Source organism: Triturus cristatus, chromosome 10, assembly GCF_964204655.1.
Source record: "Triturus cristatus chromosome 10, aTriCri1.1, whole genome shotgun sequence".
NCBI lineage: Eukaryota > Metazoa > Chordata > Amphibia > Caudata > Salamandridae > Triturus > Triturus cristatus.
Window position 1 is genome coordinate 632,881,489 of NC_140593.1, and position 19,753 is coordinate 632,901,241.

Below are 19,753 nucleotides of genomic sequence, written 5' to 3' on the forward strand. Positions count from 1 at the left end.
TTGATTCCATCTTTGGGATCCACCGGACACTCTTCACTGACTGCCTGTCAGCAACTTTCCTTCAGGCATCCATAGGAGTCAACGACGAAATCCGACGCAAGTTCACACCTATGCACCCGCAGCCCGTGGGCTAGGTAACTTGAGTACTCCGGTGCTCACAAGGGTATTGACTATCCTAGGGTCTAATTTCCAAGTCTCGACCTCCTAGTTACTCCAGAAGTGTCCTAAAACTCTTAATTTCTAACTACTACTATTTCTATCGACTTTTACGCATTACGCGTGAGTGTTTCCACTCTGCACCTGAATCCCGTGGGCCTCCCACTTCCTAACCTTTGGTAGTATAGTGTAGCCCCAGCGATTCCCTAGGCCTAGGCCTATCCTGTGTTCGTGACAGTGGTTCTTATACCACTTACTTAGTATATGGTTTGCGTGGCCCATAGGGCCTAACTGTATTACTTACCTGTGTGACTTAATGTATGCTTAAATAAGACTGTGTTGTACTTACCTCGAATCTCATAAAGAGTGCTGAGGGTATTTTGACTAGAATAAATACATTCTATTTTTTATATACATCTGTTGTGGTGTCCTTTCATTTGGTATTCAAGGGATTACAAATGGTATAACAGCTGGCTTCACATGCCATACAGAGTTTAGCCTAAGACTGCTCTTGTCCACGCTACCACTAGGATAGTTGGTCTATAAGGTTGACTTTACAACCAATCACCATAAGGGTTGTTTGGACTGATACAGGGTGTACACTAGAATTAGTGACAACATATATCAGGCCAACTTCTCACAGGCGCCATCGGCATGAAGGGTGCCTGGGCATAGTGCTGGGGCACGCCCAAGTTGAATGCCAACGGACCCACGGGACCAGAAGGTGCTCCGGATGGGAAAGCCGCCCTTGTAAATACTCCGTACTTTGCATGCGACGGATCCGCACCTGGAGCCGGGAACTGTGGATATGGATTCGAGCCAGTATCCAAACGGGGAGTGTCCGACGTCGGAACGATCGGATCCACTGCCGAATCCACCGGTTCAATCTCAGGCAGAGGAGAAGATGGAACATCCTGAACCAGCTCGGCGTCTGAAGCCGGTGAATCCCTTTGCGCCGGAGACTGCGTCGGAGGGCCTCTAAGCGAAGGAGACTTCGCCGGAGTCGCACGAGGAGAAGGAGAAGGCGAAGGAGATGCAAAGTCCTTACGGAGACGTCGAGGGGCAAGCAAAGGCGAGCACGAAGCCTTACCCTTCGTTGAGAGGCGCCGAGATCCATGTCTTCTTTTTTTCTTGTGCTTTCTCGACTACGATGTATGCAAAGTCGACTACTTCGACTTATCACGCTTACGCCCTCTTCCTTCTTTCTTCGCCTTGGCCAGAAACAACTTAGCTTCCTGTTCTTTAAGTGCTTTAGGATACATTTTCCTGCAACAGGAACAGTCCTTCACGTTGTGATCCGACGACAAGCACCATAAACAATCTTCATGGGGGTCAGTGATGGACATGAGACCCCCCACATTCCCTACAGGGCTTAAAACCAGACTTCCTTGAAGACGACATCTCTTCTAGCAAATGTTAAAGCAGAAGGAACAACAAAGTAACTCCACAAAATATGGAGAGTCCTAGAAAACTGTTACGCGTTGACGGCGTGGAAAAAAGGGAACTGACGTCATCACGCCGACGAGGCTCTCTATGGCTCTGGTGATGTCATGAAGAGTCGCGAACGGAGCCAACGTCTTTGTCGGCGTGGAGAGCTAGGAAAAAATTCCGCGGAATGTTGGCGCAGGGGATATTCATAAGGTGAGGAATCCACAGGCAGATGTATCCATCAAAATTAATTTTACTAGAGGCTGAACTTGGTTTGAATGTAAACTCGCAGATACATAGTGTTTACATTGTAGTTATAGAAGCATGATTCCCCATTGTGGTATTTGCTGTGTTGTCTGCCCTGTGCCATATTTGTTTGACTTTGTTTTTTTCTGTATAACACTGCTTTCAATTGTGAGTATGACTGACTTTGAAATCACACACTTAAATCACACTTCTGTTGAAGAAAACAAAACTTAAATGGAGCACATCATGCTACTATAAATGCCATGTAAATACCTTATGTAGGTACCTGTTTAGTAAGAAAATCAAGCAATGGCAGGGCTTAATGTAAGTGCTTGTATCCAAAGTCAAAAGTCACAAAAGCACACTGACAATTAAAAGTAATGTTGCCCAGGCAAAGCGGAATAAAAATCAACATATTACTCTAAATGTAAAAATAACACTGATTTCCTGATGGAATTTTACTTAACATGTGCCAACACATACAGCAACAATCATCACCGGGCCAGTGGGAGAAGGGTGGGAGAGGGACTGCAAACAAATGCACTCCTACGGAGTGCAACAGCTCAAACAAAACTTTAAAAAAAAATAATGTGAGAAACGCGCTACTCGTGGAAAGACATTGGCTGCAGACAGGAAGCTGTATATCCTCCATGGTTCACGGAATGGACGAAAAGACAAAGAGAAAGTGAAACCAGAAGGTGCTGACCAATGAGCAACAATGAAATGAAAGTGACGTAGAAGTCAAACAATGGTAAGTAATGGGCGGGCTCTAGGCCCTTTTTAAATTGTGTTTGTTTTTTTAAGAAATATAGACTTACAAGACACAACACATGTACTGAATCAGGCGAGACCTGAAAAAGTGTTCAGGGTTTCAGGCTGTGCCTAGGTTATTTAAAACACAAAATAATTTAGAGAGAAGTTACCAAAAATAATTGATTTTTTCAATCTAATGAGTACTGGCTGCTCCATTACCCTGTAGTTACCAATGTAACTTCTGAGTAATCAATTCAGCTAAAAAATGCTTTTAGTTTTAATTATAAACAAGTGTAACATCCTCTTTTGTTTATTAATCCATTACTGTTCATCTATACTTACCTGTTGTGGAAAGCCGTCCTTGAGCTGGGATGTGTCGCAACTTTATCTTAACTTGACATGAATTCACAACAATACTGTCATTGGGATTTAGATTCCGTGTGCTGACGATCCCTGGTGCATAATATCCTCTCATAAGCAGATAGTTGGTGTGGGATGCCTGCTTGGCCTTCACTTCTACCCTTCTTTTCATTTGACACGCTTCATCAATGTCATCATCATCATCGTCGTCGTCATCATCCTTCCCTAAACTAAATATCCATGAGTATGTTAGCACTGTACATTACCATATCTTATTTGACATACGACTGTTAAAAATTATCTACGGGATTCATTCTTTAAAGACAACTGATGTAAGATTAGGGGGTATGCATACACATGTATGTATGCATACATGTGTGTATGCATACATATACCAATTAAAAGATGAAAAGCAAATGTTAACCAAATATATTGTTCTACCTATTGTTAGCACCAATGATTGTTTTTTAGCTTGCACATGGCAGATACATTTTGCAGGTTTATAAGCTGCATATAACGGACAAGTTACTTACCTTTGGTAATGCCTTATCTGGTACAGACATGATCTAGCCGCATATTCCTTACTTTTGAACTTCCAGGCATCAGGCTGGATACAGAAGATTTTTCACAGCAGTACCCCTGCGCGCCAGTAGGTGGCGTTGGTTGACTCCGCGTGATGTCAGCGGCGGTGTATCCTCGTCGTTGTGACGTCCGTGTCGTCAACTTAACCGCCACGCTGGCGTGATGACGTAAGCACTTTTCAAGACTTTCCACGCCAGAAACGCAAGGCCATGGATTGACTGACAATGGTGTATTAAAAAATGAACAACTAGGGCCCTGAAGGAGAATGTTCCTGACACTGAACCACTTCGGGAGGGAGGTAAAAAGCTGTCAATTGTCGCCATTCATTCTCCATGCAAGGAGGCAGAGAGTGGGCAGGTTCAGGTGGAGAACCATCCCCTGCTGCTGCGACAGAAGATCCTCCCAAAGGGACAGCCTGACCGGAGGATCGATGCTCATGTATAGAAACTCGGGTTACCAAACTCACCATGCCCAGTCCGGAGCTGTGAGAAGTTGGCCTGGTATATGCTGTCCACTAATTAAAGTGGGCACATTGCACCAGTCCAAACGACCCTTATTGATGATTAGGTTATGCACAACCTTTATTGAAAGCTATCCTAGTGGTAGCTATGGAGAGCAGCCTTCAGGCTAAGTCTCGAAGGAATGTAAAGCAGTTTGTTTTACCAGATCATAACCTCCTGAATGACCAAACGAAAGGAGAACCACACAAGGGTTATATAAAATATATGTATTTATTACTTAACACTCTCTACTAACCTCTTTATGAGATTAGAGAACAAAGCACACAATATTAAATCACTAGAACAACAGTAAATATCACAATACACAGCGGGCTCCAGGGGGAGACCGAACCATATACTAAGAAAGTGGTATAATAACCCCGACTTGACTAGAAACAGTGTTTAGAGCACGTAGAATCGCTGGGACCCCAAGGAACCCACCCAAGGTAGTGACACAGCGGAACCACGGAGGACGGGTGCAGTGTGTGAACACAGGCTCAGGCTCCGTACAACTCTATGGGAAAGTCGCGGTTGGAATTTTAGAGATTAAGGACACTTTGGAGAGGACTTTAAGCAAACCATTTCAAACATAGAAGGTTCTAAGGCCAGCACCCTTGAGAGTACCGAGGTACCCGTGTTACCTATCCCAGAGGAGCCGGGTGCATAGGGGTCAAGTGATGTCGGAAACCTTCGTCATTTTCAATGGCGTGATGCAGAAAAGTGCTGCTGCCGGGAAGATGAAGTGTCTGGTGGAATCCAAGCCTGGATCTGAGGTGAGAAGAACGTGAAAGCAGAGGGAACAGAGTCTGGGTCACTTCACAGTGACCAGGGGCACGATAGATGAATGCCCACCGATGCCGGGTGCTTCAGGTGAGAAGAGGTGAAGCTGGACTCTGCAGCCACGGGGACCAGGAGACGTCGGCGACAACCAAAGTCCGGAGGTGAGCTGTCCCACGATGGATGTCGAGTGCTGGGGAGTCCGTGTCTGGACTGAACACCAACAAACCTTGGCAGCTGCAACCCGCGCGGGCAGAGGAAAGATGGTTCTGTGAGGATCAGCAAGGTCCTGGGGACTCTCCAAGCTATGGAGAGTCAGGGCACGTCTGGAGCAACCAGAAAAGCCTACGGAAAGTCAAAGTTACCTTCACAGGGACCCACAGGTCAACGGACCAGGGATCGCGAAGGGACCTTGAGCTGAATCACAAAGTACCAGCCCACGGAACACTCGTGGAGTGTAGGCCGGACATCTTCAGTGGAAATACTGCTTGGGGTCAGCACTACACGTAACCCAAAGCACAGCCTCAGGGATCGCCAAAAAGCATATGCTGCTGCAAATGTACATGGTGCACAGGGGTTCGGGTTGCACAGTCCCCACGAGGGATATGGGCCACAATTACTGAGAGCACTGATCAACCTCAGAGACCTCGGGAACCCACCTCCTGTGTTGCAGAAATCTTCGGAGTCCTCAGGAGCTCGCAAGATGCAAACTGGTCAGATGCGTTTCAGGTGCCAGCCTTGCAGGGGAGTATCTCCTTTACTCCAAGGGAGATTCTTCAGTCATCCAGCGTCGTGCAGATCATCAAAGTACTTGGTTTCTGTAGAAGAGTTTAGTCCAGGTAAAATTTAAAGTTTAGGGGTTCCTACTTTATACCCAAGGAAGAGGTGGGTTAGAGGGGTGGCTAAACCCATGTCCTTTGTCCAGTTTCATGCCAGCGCAGGAGCTGATGGCTTGAGCTGGACTATGCACAGGGACACCGAATGCGCCCCCAGTGCAGACATCAAAGCACTCTTGGAGTGCACCCACCCAGCCCCAATACACTAAAGCCTGTCTGGGAGGTGGTCACACCTCCCTGTGACAGGAATCCTATGGTCAAGCCTTCCCCTGCTCGAGCTAGGCTTTGCAGCAGGAGGGCAGACACGTGTATGTGGCTGGCAGCATCCATTTTGTGATGCCCAGGTGGAGAAAGCTGGTACCGGGTGTGTCATATTTCTCCCTCTAGGAGGGTGGAATCATATCTCCCCCGCCATTTACTGGCAGGGAGGTATGATTCCAAGGTGTTTGACACCAAAGGACAAGTTACTTACCTTCGGTAACGATGTATCTGTAAGAAACATTAGTTAGTTAGATTCCTCACCTTAGACTATCCCCAGGCGTCAGGCTGGATCTGGAAAGATTTTTGTAGCAATACCCCTTGCGCGTCGGTAGGCGTCGTCTGCGGCTCCGCGTCCGTCGTCGGCGTCATGTGCTGTAATGACGTCAGAGTACTTAGACGCCGCCCTCGTGCGCTGACGTCAGTTCTTATACATAGCTTTCCGCGCCAGGGACGCTGAGCCATGCAAGAGACCGACACTGGTGCCAACAAATCTAGGGCCCTGAAAGGGAGAACCTTAACCCTAGATGTCGGTACGCAGAACGGGGAGGCTGGGTGGGTCGGTGAGGAATCTAACTAACTAATGTTTCTTACAGATACATCGTTACCGAAGGTAAGTAACTTGTTCATCTGAAAGAAACACGTTAGTTAGATTCCTCACCTTAGAATAGATACCCCAGCAATACCAACCCCGGTGGTGGGTCTGCGAACCAAGATCACACCAGAAAGTCCTGGAGAACAGAACGGCCAAAGTGGCCATCTCTCCAGACTTGGCTGTCCAGGCAAAAGTGCTTGGCAAAAGTGTGCAATGAAGCCCACGTTGCCGCCTGACAGATGTCCTGCAAGGGGACTCCCCATCCCAGGGCAGTTGTCGCCGCTGTGGCCCGAGTGGAATGGGCTCTCAGCCCAACAGGAGGGACCTTTTTCACCAAGGAATAGCAGATCTTAATACACAACACGACCCATCGCGAGATGGTCCACTTGTGCACAGCTTTACCCTTCTTAGCACCTACATATCCAACAAAAAGTTGGTCGTCCACCCGGAACTGTTTTGTGCGGTCCAAATAAAAGGACAGCGCACGTTTTGGGTCCAGACGGTGGAGCCTCACTTCATCTTTTGAAGGATGCGGAGGCGGAAAGAAGGTGGGCAGTGTGACAGATTGCCCGATGTGAAAGGGAGTGCGACTTTAGGAAGGAAAGAAGGACGTGTCCGGAGGACAACCTTATCCGGATGAACCGAAAGGAAGGGAGGCTTAGCTGACAGAGCCTTGAGCTCACTCACCCGCCTAGCGGAGGGGATAGCCACCAGGAAGGCAGTTTTCAGAGTCAGTAGACGAAGTGGACAGTTGTGAAGGGGCTCAAAGGGAGCGCACATCATCAAAGTGAGAACAAGGTTCAAGTCCCACTGAGGCATTACGAATGGAACAGGAGGGAACATATTAGTAATGCCCTTCAGTAAACGGGAGACAACAGGGGACTTGAAAAGAGAAGGCTGATCAGGAAGCCTTAAGAAAGCAGAGATTGCAGCAAGATAACCCTTCAAGGTGCCCAGACCAGAGCCCTGCTGGGCCAAAGAAAGAAAAAAGAGTAGAACCTCAGAAAGAGGGGGATCCACAGCCTTTGCTGTGCACCATGCCACAAATTTGTTCCACCGGCAGGCGTATACCGTCTTTGTGGAGGGACGCCTGGCTGCCAGAATGACATCACAGGCTTCAGGAGGCAAGTCAAATGGCATCAACTGTCGCCGCTCAATCTCCACGCATGGAGGTGGAGGCTGGACAGGTTCGGGTGTAGGACCGTCCCCTGCTGGTGCGACAGAAGGTCCTCCTGAAGAGGCAGACGTATCGGGGGATCGATGGACATACTGAGTAGCTCGGGATACCAGTACCTTCGTGCCCAATCCGGAGCCACAAAGATGACTTGGGCCCGGTCGTGCCTGATCTTATTCAGCACTCTGGGCAGAAGTGGTATAGACGGAAAGGCGTACAACAGACCGCAACTCCACTCGCGACGAAAAGCGTCTCCAAGCTAGTGCCGCCTTGGAAATTCCAACGCGCAGAACTGCTGACATTGCGCGTTCTCTTCGGTGGCGAATAGATCTAACCAAGGCTCTCCCCACTGCAGAAAGAGACCTTGCGCCACGTCCGAGTTCAGACGCCATTCGTGATCCATCATGAACCGGCGACTGAGTTCGTCTGCTCTGGCGTTCAGAGAGCCTGCCAGATGTTGAACCACCAGGGTGATGCCCTGATGTTCCAGCCATGTCCAGAGGCGCAGAGCCTCCTGACAAAGGGTCCAGGACCCCACCTCGCCCTGTTTGTTGCAATACCACATGGCGGTGGTGTTGTCCGTGAACACTTGCACAACACTTCCCCGGACAGAGGGAAGGAAGGCTTTTAGTGCAAGTCGGATCGCCCTCAGCTTCAAGAGGTTGATATGGAGCCGAGTCTCCGCCGGAGACCAGAGTCCTCTGATCTCCGCCTCTCCCATGTGGCCCCCCCCCCATCCCAGGAGGGACGCATCCGTCACTACGACATGCTCCGGTTGGGGTAGGGAGAGGGATCTGCCGCTGACCCAATCGCGATTCGTGAGCCACCACTGCAGCTGGTTCGCAGTGCCCTCCGAGATCAAGACGTGGTCGGACAGGTTGCCTCAATGCTGGGCCCACTGAAATTTCAGGTCCCACTGCAGAGCCCGCATCCGCCACCTGGCGTGAGGTACCAACAGGATGCAGGAGGCCATCAGCCCCAGAAGCCGCAGCACCAACCTGACCGAAACCCAGGACAGAGGCCGGAAGATGGAAATCAGGGCCTGAATGTCCCGGATCCGGTGTTCCGGCGGATAGACCCGGAACTGCGCCGAATCGAGAGCCGCCCCAATGAAAAGGAGCTTTTGGGAGGGACTCAGGTGCGACTTTGGCACATTGATGGAGAACCCCAGCGAGTGCAGGAGGTCTGCCGTAGTCTGGAGGTGGGAGACGACTTGCTGGGGCGAGCCCGCCTTCAACAGCCAGTCGTCGAGATAGGGGAAGACTGGGACCCCTGATCTGCGCAGATGAGCTGCGACCACCGCCATCACTTTCGTGAACACCCGAGGGGCACTGGTGAGGCCGAAGGGGAGCACGGTGAACTGAAAGTGCTCCTGACCCACCGTGAACCACAGGTAACGCCGGTGGGCCGGCAGGACGGGGATGTGGAAATAAGCGTCCTGCAAGTCCAACGCTACCATCCGGTCTCCAGGGTCTAGGGCAGCCAGAACCAGAGCTAAGGTGAGCATCTTGAAACGGTCCTTCCGGAGGATGGCGTTGACGCTCCTGAGATCCAAGATCGGGCGTAGGCCCCCTTTGCCCTTCTTGGGAACCAGAAAGTAGTGGGAATAGCAACCACGACCTACTTCCGGCCCAGGAACGCGCTCAACGGCCTCTTTGGCCAAGAGGGCCGAAACTTCCTCTCGTAGAAGATGCAAATGATCACCCGACATACGGTGGTTCAGCGGTGGCATGGCTGGAGGGGTCGTCTCGAAGGGGAGGGAGTAGCCCCTTCGGACGATTTGCAGCACCCACCTGTCCGACGTGATGGAGCGCCAGTGGAGCATGTGATGGCGAACTCTGCCGCCCACTGGCGTGGAATGGGCCTGAAAGCTCGGACTAGGAGGGCTTTGAGGCGGATGCTGCCGGGGTGGATGTGGACTGACCGGCACGTTGACCTCCAGTACCGCCTCGGCGGAATCCACGTCTGCGACCGCGTGCAGGTTGGATCTGCGGCCGGTGGCTGGGCAGACGTGAGGAGGTGCCCCTTCCTTGGCCACAAAAAGGGACGAAAGGCGGAAGTTTGCGGCTGCGGGCCGGAAGACCCAAGGACTAGGCCGTGGCCCGGGAGTCCTTGAACCGAGCCAGCGCACTGTCCGCCTTCTCACCAAAAAGGCGAGTGCCATCAAAGGGCATGTCCATGTCGTGCTGCATCTCGCCCGTTAGCAAGTGCCTGGGAGAGACGTGTCCGGGCCTCCTCCGGACACAGGGGCAGCACGTCCTCCACCGCATCCCACAGAGAGTGGAAATAACGGTCCAAGATGCAAGCGGTGTTCAAAGACCGCAGCCCCAGGCTCAGGGACGAGAACAGTTTCTTCCCGAACTGTTCCAACCTCTTGGATTCCCTGTCCGGAGGAGCGGACGGGAAGGAGGATTGGGAAGTAGAGGCCTGGATAACCAGACTCTCAGGGGTGGGGTGTTGGGACAGGAAACTGGGGTCGCCCGGAGCAGGGCGGTGGCGCCGGGCTACGTTCCGATCCACAGGAGGTACTGTGGAGGGCTTGGACCAAGTGCCCTGGAGAACGTCGATGAGGGCCTCATTGAACTGCAGCAGAGGCTCTGTGGAGCTTGCTGTCGGTTGAAGCACCTCAGTGAGGACGTTAGTCCTCACGGCCACAGCAGGCAAGTCTAGCCCAAGGGCTTCGGCCGCCTTGCGCAGCACCACTGAAAAAGCTGCACCTTCCTCCGACGCCACAGTCGGAGGAGAGATAAAACCAACGTCCGGGGAGGTGTCCAGACCACTGGCATCCCCCAGTTCGTCTGCCCAGTCCTGAGAAAGATAGGCCTGTCTGGCCAGAGGATCCTCAGATCCCTCCCAGTCAACCCCGTCATCCGAGTCCTGATACACAGGAGGAAGGGACGGAGCCGGACGGTAGAGGACTTGCTCATCCAGCGGCGCCGGCATCGGCGTCGGTCGATGCCGAGCCGGCGTCGGGTCCGGAATGGGGGTAAACAGGGGAATGGCGTCGTCCGGGGACGACGCTGGTGGTGGAACCGGGGTCGGGGGAGGAGGCGTGACGAGGTCGACCGGCACCGACAGAGATCCAGGCCTGGATCCCTCGGGGACCCGCGATGTCGGGGCCGGGCGTCGACGGCAGAGCCAGGCCTCTCATGGCCGAGAGGAAGGCACTGATCTCCGCCGGCGTCGCGCCAGTCCCAGGGACCGGAGGGTATGGGGACGGACGCGGCACCTGCGGCTCCGGCGGAGCCGCGTGGGTGGAACCACCTTGACCCTCGGCTGAGTCGCGCGACTGGCGAGGGGAGTCCGAAGAGCAATGTCGCTTCTTGGAGTGCTTTGACTTACCCGAAGAGCGATGTCGATGACTGCGGCTCCGCGACTGGTCCTTGGACCTCCTCCTGGACTGGGATCTCGAGCGGCGCGGAGCCGAGTGGCGTAGCTCGAGAAGCTTGCGGGACCGCTCCAGCCTAACCTTCGATGTCAAGGCCTGACAGTCGGGGCACGAGTCCGCGTCGTGGTCGGACCCCAGGAAGAAGAGGCACGGTCGATGGTGATCTGTCACCGACATCAGTCGATGACAGGCGTCACAGGCTTTAAAACCAGGCATCCTACCGGCACCTACAGTCGACCAAAAAAGTCAAAAAAGTTAGTCAAAAAATGACTAGGGGTAAGCTCTTCCCGGATCGGCGCTTACTGGCGCGGAAAAAAGAAGAACTGACGTCAGCGCGCGAGGGCGGCGTCTAGGTACTCCGACGTCATTCCGGCACACGACGCCGACGACGGGCAAGGGGTATTGCTACAAAAATCTTTCCGGATCCAGCCTGACGCCTGGGGAAATTCTAAGGTGAGGAATCTAACTAACGTGTTTCTTTCAGATCACATGTTTCCGTGCAGACGTTTTAAAGTTAGCATTTACCGCGAGGTTATATTGCACTTAAGTATATATTTTATCACAAACAACCCCGGAAAATAGGTTCCGAAGGCTGCAGAGGGGCTCTGCTAATGCATCGGCACCCTCTCAGATAAAACCCAGTGTGAGAAGTTGGCCTGATATATGATGTCACTAATTCTAGTGTGTGAGAAGTTGGCCTGATGTATGATGTCACTAGTTCTAGTGTACACCTTATATCAGTCCAAACAACCCTTATGGTGATTGGTTGTAAAGTCAACCTTATAGACCAGCTATCCTAGTGGTAGCATGGACAAGAGCAGTCTTAGGCTAAACTCTGAATGGCATGTGAAGCCAGCTGTGATACCATATATAATCCCTTGAATACCAAATGAAAGGACACCACAACAGATATATACATAAAATAAAGTGTATTTATTCTAGTCAAACCCTCAGCACTCTTTATAAGATTAGAGGTAAGTACAACACAGTCTTATTTAAGCATACATTAAGTCACACAGGTAAGTAATACAGTTAGGCCCTAGGGGCCACACTAACCATATACTAAAGAAGTGGTATAAGGACCACTATCACGGAAATAGGATAGGCCTAGGCCTAGGGAACCGCTGGGGCTACACTACACTACCAACAGTTAGGAAGTGGGAGGCCCACAGGATTCAGGTGCAGAGTGGAAACACTCACGCGTAATGCGTATAGTCGATAGAAATAATACAGTTCTGAAATAAGCAGTTTTAGGACACTTCTGAAGCAACTAGGAAGTCGAGACTCGGAAACTAGACCCTAGGATAGTCACTACCCTTGTGAGCACCGAAGTACCCAAGTTACCTAGCCCACAGGCTGCGGGTGCATAGGTGTGAACTTGCGTCGGGTTTCGTCGTGGACTTCTATGGATGCCTGAAGGAAAGTTGCTGACAGGCAGTCAGTGCAGAGTGTCCGGTGGATCCCAAGGCCGGGATCAAGAAGGAAGGGTACCTGCAAGCAGAAGGGACACGTGGAACCAGGAAGGAACCAGGCGATGTCGTGAAGATTGCAGGTGAAGGGTGAAGCTTGTCGCTGCAGCCACGGGTACCAGGAGACGTCGAGGACGACCAGGACCAGGAGGTGAGCTGTCCCACGAAGGCTCTTGCTGTCGGCGGCGTCGAAGTCGAACTAGGACTCACCAAGCCTTGGCAAGCGGAACCCACGAAGAACGGAGGACTTGCTTCTGGTGCAGACCAGGAAGGTCTGGGGTGCTTCTCTTTTGCAAAGAAGTGGGAGCCAGTCTGGAGGAGCCAAACCAGCAGTGAAGATTTCAAGGTGTGTCGTCACAAAGGCTGCTAGCCAACGGGCAAGCAACCGGACAGACGCGGCAAGCAGGAAAATGCAGAAGGGCCCCACGCAGGACTCGTGGAGTGTGGGGGGCTGATCTTCGGTGCAGATGGTGCTTGGGGTTGGGGCTTCTCAATCCCCGGTGCACAACTTCGAGGGTACCTCAGGAGCTGCGCTGGAAGATACTCGCCACTTTTCCCAGGTAGCCGGTCCCACGTCTCTCGTCACCTCCACGGATCTCAGTTCGGCTGTGGATGTGGATCAGGGTCGGAGAAGTCTGGAAGTAAAGGCTCTGGTCGGGCTCTGCAGTCGGTCCCTCGTAGAACTTCAGCAAAGCAAAGGGTAGTCTCTTGATGGTGCCTGTTTGCACAGGGTAGCCACTCCTTGGCCACAAGGGAGATTCTTCAGTCTTCTTCTTTCGTCGAATGTCGAAGGTCCAGAGTTTCTGTTCAAGTTGCAGGTTCAGGATAATCTAATCTCCTGGGGCCCAGCTACCACTCATATACTAATCTGGGGGGCTGGGTTGCCTGCTAGGTCACGCCTTATGGGTGGGACCTGGGAGGGGGGTGGTTACACCCCCTTCCCTTTGTCCAGTTTCGCGCCAGGACTGGGGCTGGTGTGCCCCAGCACCGGTTTGAACTGGACTATGCATGGGACACCTTGTGTGCCCCAGGCAGTGTCTCGTTTCATTCATCCCTCCCTGCCCCAATACACTAAGGCCTGTCTGGGGTGGTGCTCGCACCTCCCAAGGCAGGAAACCTATTGTCCAAGCCTCCCTTGCCGGGATCTCTCCCAGCAGCAGGAGGTCAGACTCGTGTCGTGGCAGCAGCATCCATTTTGTGATGCTGGGGCTCTGGTTAACTTTAACCAGGTAAGTAGGTTTCGACATGTCTTCTCCCTCTAGAAGGGAGGGATAATATCCTCATCCCCTGAAATGGGATGGGGGTATTATTCCAAAGTGTTGGACATCTTACACAACATGTTTTGATAAAGCCAAACCATAGTTACCATAACCGTTTAAGTTTATAAGGCACTTTAAGAGTATATGGTAGGCTATATCATAGAACAGCTATAAGGACATGGTTCCGAAAGCTGCAGACAGGCTCAGCTCATGCTAGAGCACCATCTCACATGTTACCAAGCACTCTGCCTCCAGAATTGTTAAGGCCTGCCATAGGAGTGGCTGATAGGTACACATGTGTCTATATATAAGATAGGTATAGGAATACTACACCTAAGCAAGGAGTGATTACACGACCTTGCCCCAGCTGAGTGATCAGCCAGTTGTGTCATAATGGAAGGCCAGGCCAGGGGTGGCATATTACATGCTGCAGCTCCTGGTAGGCCTAGGGTACACCTATGCCCTGGGTACCTAGGGTACACTATACAGGGGCCAATAAGGTGATCCTTACCAATTGGGAATGTACCTAGGGTACATGGAGTCCATTTTGAAGAGAGAGCAGACAGCCTGAGACCCTGAATGGCAGGATCTCAGGCCAACTAAGTCGAAAAACCAGCTAGACACTAGGCAAAAAGTTGGGGGTAACCATAGTCGGATATCCACCTTCCTACACAAGCTGCCCACGGATGTTCCACGACGCGCCCAGACAATGTCCCCTAATAGTGGACTCGTGTGCGTCCCACTCCGTCAACTCGCTGCTCGTCGTCCCCTCATTCAGTTCAAAGAACTGCTCGATCGCCGTGCCTAGGGAAACGCGAAATTCAGCATCCTCCAAGGCTGTCGACTGGAGTCGCCACGTAGGGATCGGGGGCCAACCGGGATCCCATCGAAGACGCAGTCTAAGAGGGTTATGATCAGAGTGGGTCCGGCCCAGATATTCTGCCTGGTCTAACAGGGAAATCAGAGAGTGGGAGCCCACCACCCTGTCAAGACGGACGTGAAGGTCATGCCCCACCGAATAGTACGAGTAGATGCGGTCGCCGGGATGCAGGCTGCGCCACATATCAACCAGTGCCCAGCGCGACAGCCAGTCGGTAAGGCTCCTCGCATTCGAGACTGCCTGCGTGTTTCGGAGGGGCGGGAAGGACCTATCTAGGCATGTATCAAGGACTGAGTGAAAGTCCCCGCCCAGTAGCCAGGGAAGGCCCGCATATGGTGCCAGTACCGCAGACAGATGATCCAAAAACGACGGCTGCTCGACGTTTGGGGCGTACAAAGAGCCTAGTAGTATGTGCTGGCCATTAAGCCTCTCATGGGCCAAGGTGTATCGCCCTGCGGGATAAACTACTACATCTGTGCATGTAAACGGTGTGCCCGCACTCACCCAAATCAGTGTGCTGCGGTCCCAAAGAGCTGGCCCCTCCAACGAGTGCGCAGCCGATCGAGCTCAGGCTGTGTCATATGGGTCTCTTGAAGGAGGGCTATGGCTGCCTTATGCCGCTGCAGATAGGCAAAAACAGAATAACGACGCGCTGGCGTGTGCATACCCCGTATGTTCCATGTAATTACGTCAGTATCAGCCATCTAGAGCAAGTAAGGACTATGTGCTTCGGGCCGGGGTCGGATCGGTCAAGGGGGAAGACCCAGGTTCTGAGTGTCATGCCGGTATGTTGCAACGAAAAGTTTGGTGTGCTGCTGGGTGCACATAATGAAAATCAAGAACTGTGTAACTACCAGGGCAAACCCCCAAATGGGCATTCGTCCAAACTACAAGCCAAACGCTTATGGAATAAAATTAAGCCAGGTGATGACTAACGGGTACGCGGTGCGGCTGTAACTAACGCAAATTGATGTTTCACTGCGTTACCCCTACATTCGCCATATGTGCCTTCTATGATGCGGATAGTGCTGAGCATGTGCGAGTGGTCGAACTGTGCCTCCCTACACCGCCCGCCACTGACCTCGCGTGATGCGTGAGCCCCTCCTGAGCAGCGCTTCCCACCACCCCATTCACCTAAGGCATCCCAACGGGCTTGTGTGTACCAACATGCGACATTACACCACTTCAAACAGAGGAATAAGAAGACCAACAGACACCACGGCACACAATCCAGCTCATGTCACCCCAAGCGCCAGCATGCGCTGCCACCCCAACGCACCGAGATCACACAATGTGGTCGGCAGTCTGGGGTGTCACCACTGGCAGTACCTGATCGTCTGAGAGCATGGTGGACGGAGAATACGATTTACTAGTCTCAGGTTCGCTATGCTCGCGAACTGCCACGTCCCCCTGGCTGCTCGCGGACCACAGGGTTGCCACCGCCTTCAGGGCTCCCTGACGCTCCAGTCGCATCTTCTCCGGACTGGGTTCCACAGTGGGGCCCAACCCCACATCCCTGCGGGTCTCCCTCCGCCACCGCGGCCTCCTCTCCTGTTGTCCGCCAGCTCCAGGGTCCGGGGGCCTCTGGCCTCTGTGTAGCCCCGTTTCCTCCAGCCAGTCCTAAACATCTGACGGGGCGTCGAAGAATCGGGTCCCCTCCTTCGTGACCACCCTGAGGCGCGACGGGAACAGCAGTGAATATGGGATCTTCAGCTCGTGCAGCTGGCGCTTCACTGCCAGATAGTTGCTCCTCCGCTTCTGGACTGTCGCCGTGTAGTCCGGAAAAAACATCACTTGACCACTGCCCACCGTGATGGCGTCCAGCTTCCTGGCCTCACGAAGCACCACGTCCCTATCCCGATAGTTAAGAAGTCTGAAAAGGAAGGGTTGCGGCCGAGCCCCGGGCCTAGGCCTACGCGCCGGGACCCTGTGCTCCCACTCCACTACGAACTGTGGAGAGAGCACCCCCGGAGGAAGAATGTCCCGCAGCCATCCCTCGACAAACTGTTCTGGGTTCCGCCCCTCCTCGCCTTCTGGGAGGCCCACCACTCGAACATTGTGGCGCCGAGAGCGGCCTGCCGCGTCCTCGGCCCGATCCTCCAGGGTATGGACACGGTCCATCAGGTCCTGTAAGGCTATAGTGTGGTTGCGCACCACAGGCTGTACGTCCTGGAGCGTTTGGCGTTGTTGAGTAACGGAGTCCACTAACTTGCGGTGGTCCGCGTGGAGCAGAGTGAAATCCACAGTAACTTTATCGATTCGAGACTCCAGGGAGGCCCTAGTCTGCTCCAAGGTGGTGCCCAACCGTTCCACTGCCGCCAGTACAGTGTCCATTTTGGCCTCAAGTGCGGTCGCCGCATGCTCCACGCCTCCGCCAGGACGTCCCGGCGCAGAACCGGGACCCTCCGCCTGCGACCGACCCTCATTCGGTTTGTTCCGCAGCCGGTCCATAGCCAACTGTTGTGCTGACGGCATTCGCTGACCACCCCGGCACCTGTCAGGCAATCTCAACTCCCGGCCCCGTCTCGCCGGGGTATAAGAGAATCAACACCACCTTCCCTCCACCGGTGCGGGGGAGAGGGAGGGAGGAGGCCACAGAATCCTATCGATAGCGGCCGCGGCCACCGTCTACGAAATGTCTTCTGTCCGATACATCCAGGCGCCAGAGGCCACCAAGACCACCCCGTATTGTTCTCACAATATGTCAGTGCCTCCCGCCAGGCGTCTCCTCCGTCCAGACACTTGTGCCTCGCATCAACCAGGTCCAACAATGACCCACCTCCGCTACCGGCATTCACCGCTCCTGAGCCACTAGCAAGTGGGGTCACCCCTCTGCCACCACCAGCTTGGCAGCGACCACAGCGCAGACCAAGCGGCTCCACAGTCTCGGCTATGCCCGGGCCCACTACTCCGTCACCACCAGCTGGGATGCCCCCTGTGCATGGAGCTCCCACCGACCCGTCGCTGCCAGCTCCCACCGTCCAACACTCAGTTCTCTCACCTCCTCCGGTTCATGCCAAGTATACGGAGACGGGAACCCCACCACACCTAGTCGGAACCCCAGGGGCACCCGCCAGCTCCAGGTGCTCTCCCCACTGCGGGGCAAAGACAGCTCCCCTCTCCTCTGCAGCTTCCCGCCTCAATGTCTATGTCCGTTTATCGGGCCATCGGTCACAAAGCACACAGTTCCTGGGTCACAAGTTTGCGATAGTCTGCGTTGGGGCGGCCCGTCACACTTCAGCGGTCCGTAGCGATCTCCGCCGGGCCCACCACTTTGCTGCAGCGCACGAGGAGGCCCGCCTCACTTCCCAGGCCTCCCCGCTGCATCCTTCAATCCCGCTATTGTGTCGGGGGCCGGCCCCACACGACTCACCCAGGCAGCTCCAATGGGCAGTCGACCAGGCCTCACTGGGGGCCAATCCGGACCAAAGTATCCTGCCACTCCCCAGAGAGGTCGTCACAAGCTCTCTTCACATTTGAAAAGACACAAGGGGACCCAAAAGGTAATCAAGGACCTTGGGTAATTATGTTTTAAAAGAAACAGTGGTCCTTGGAGAAAGGGAAAATACACTTGGGATAAATATAGTCCAGAATCGAAGCTATATTATATTATGGGATGTCCAGCCGGACAACCCTATTTATTTCTAGAATGTAATAATAACAAATACAATAACATACTAATTGTGGGACACAATCCTGTATCCTTTGGGGAAAAAAAGACAATACATGTAAAACAATTACATACAAGGGGGCATTTCAGGCAAGACGTAATGAGCTTTTTTACAAATCCAATGTTAGAAGCTTTTTAAGTAACAACAGTTGCACTTTTTTAACATACTGGCTTAATGTGCAAGTTGTTAGCTTGGGTCGACGACGTTTCGATCCTGTCTTAAAATACTAGGATCATCATCAGGACAAAAATAATTGGCTGGCCTGAGCATAAGAAATTGCCCACTGGACGCGGAAGCAGGGCCAGGTGGCCGGCTGAATTAAGCTGGGCTCAACCAGGGGCAAGGTCAAGTGTAGCTGACCTGTGTAAGGACAGGCAGGGAGTTCCTGTCCAAGGGTAGGGAAACCAAGGGGTTTGAAGAAGGCTCACTGACAGTGCAGGAGAGCTAAGCCAAGCCAGGGTAATCAATGCCGTAATGGGTTAATCCTGTTGAGGGGACGGCAGGGAGGCGAGGCAATCGGGCTGCTACGGGCCGGGAGTTCCGGTCCGAGGGTTGGGGAATCCGCCGAATTGTTAAGGCTGACAATTCGGCTGATTCCCCAACCCTTGGGCTTGTTTGTAATCAGATCGGACGATCTTAATATCGTGGAAAGAACCCTCTTTGAGGGCAGCTAAAAAATTGCTTTTTGACACTCTACAGGTCTTGTTGTACCATGTGGCATCTGGTGGCCCGGAGGAATTCTTTTGATTAAGGGCTTTGTAAAAAACTGCATTTTTAGCTCTGAAAACCATTTATACGCTATCGGCCCTGCTTGCCATGCCACAGAGAGGTAGAATAAGGGGAAAGTGGTCACTTTCTATCCAAGGGCTAACTTCCATATCATATCATCGATTTTTCCCCAAAATTGGAGGGACACAAAGATGTAATCAATACGACTCGTGTACATATTTCTGGTGAATGTCGGGTGTCACTTTAGGTGAGATTTAGTTCTGCCATTGCAAGTTTAGTTGGGTACATATACTAAAATCAGTCGGTTTCAATGTTACTTTAGGAATTATTTTTATGCATGGGCCCAACATTTTGGGAATAGCCCAATGTTGATCTTCTTCGATAGCCAATTCCCTTTGTAGCATGTTAGGTTCGAAACAGACGTTAAAGTCCCTACCAATGATTAGAGCCATCTCTTTTTTAGGGTCAATCTCAATAATGTCATTCAGTTTTTAAATTACAGGGGTGTCAGCTGACCTGGGAACACTCCTAGAATAAATATTGAACAGGTGAAGTTTATCTTTTCTGTTGGGTACAATAATCTTAAGACCAAGGATATACAGAGAAGCAGTAGATAACTGTCTAACCTTACACCCCAAGGAAACCCTAACCAATGTAGGGAGTCTGCCTGATGGTCTACCTGGTTTTGACTT

At 52.4% G+C, this 19,753-nt stretch overlaps 1 protein-coding gene across 2 annotated transcripts in view; it reads right to left on the minus strand.

The window, feature by feature from the left end:
• The window catches only part of GTF3C1 (general transcription factor IIIC subunit 1), a 1,956,011-nt gene that overhangs the window by 359,014 nt on the left and 1,577,244 nt on the right, over window positions 1-19,753 (minus strand). For both annotated transcript variants that reach the window (XM_085632176.1, XM_085632175.1), the window contains exon 32: window positions 2,926-3,173. In XM_085632176.1, the coding sequence (XP_085488302.1) occupies window positions 2,926-3,173 (248 nt within the window). The remainder of the gene's footprint in view (window positions 1-2,925; window positions 3,174-19,753) is intronic.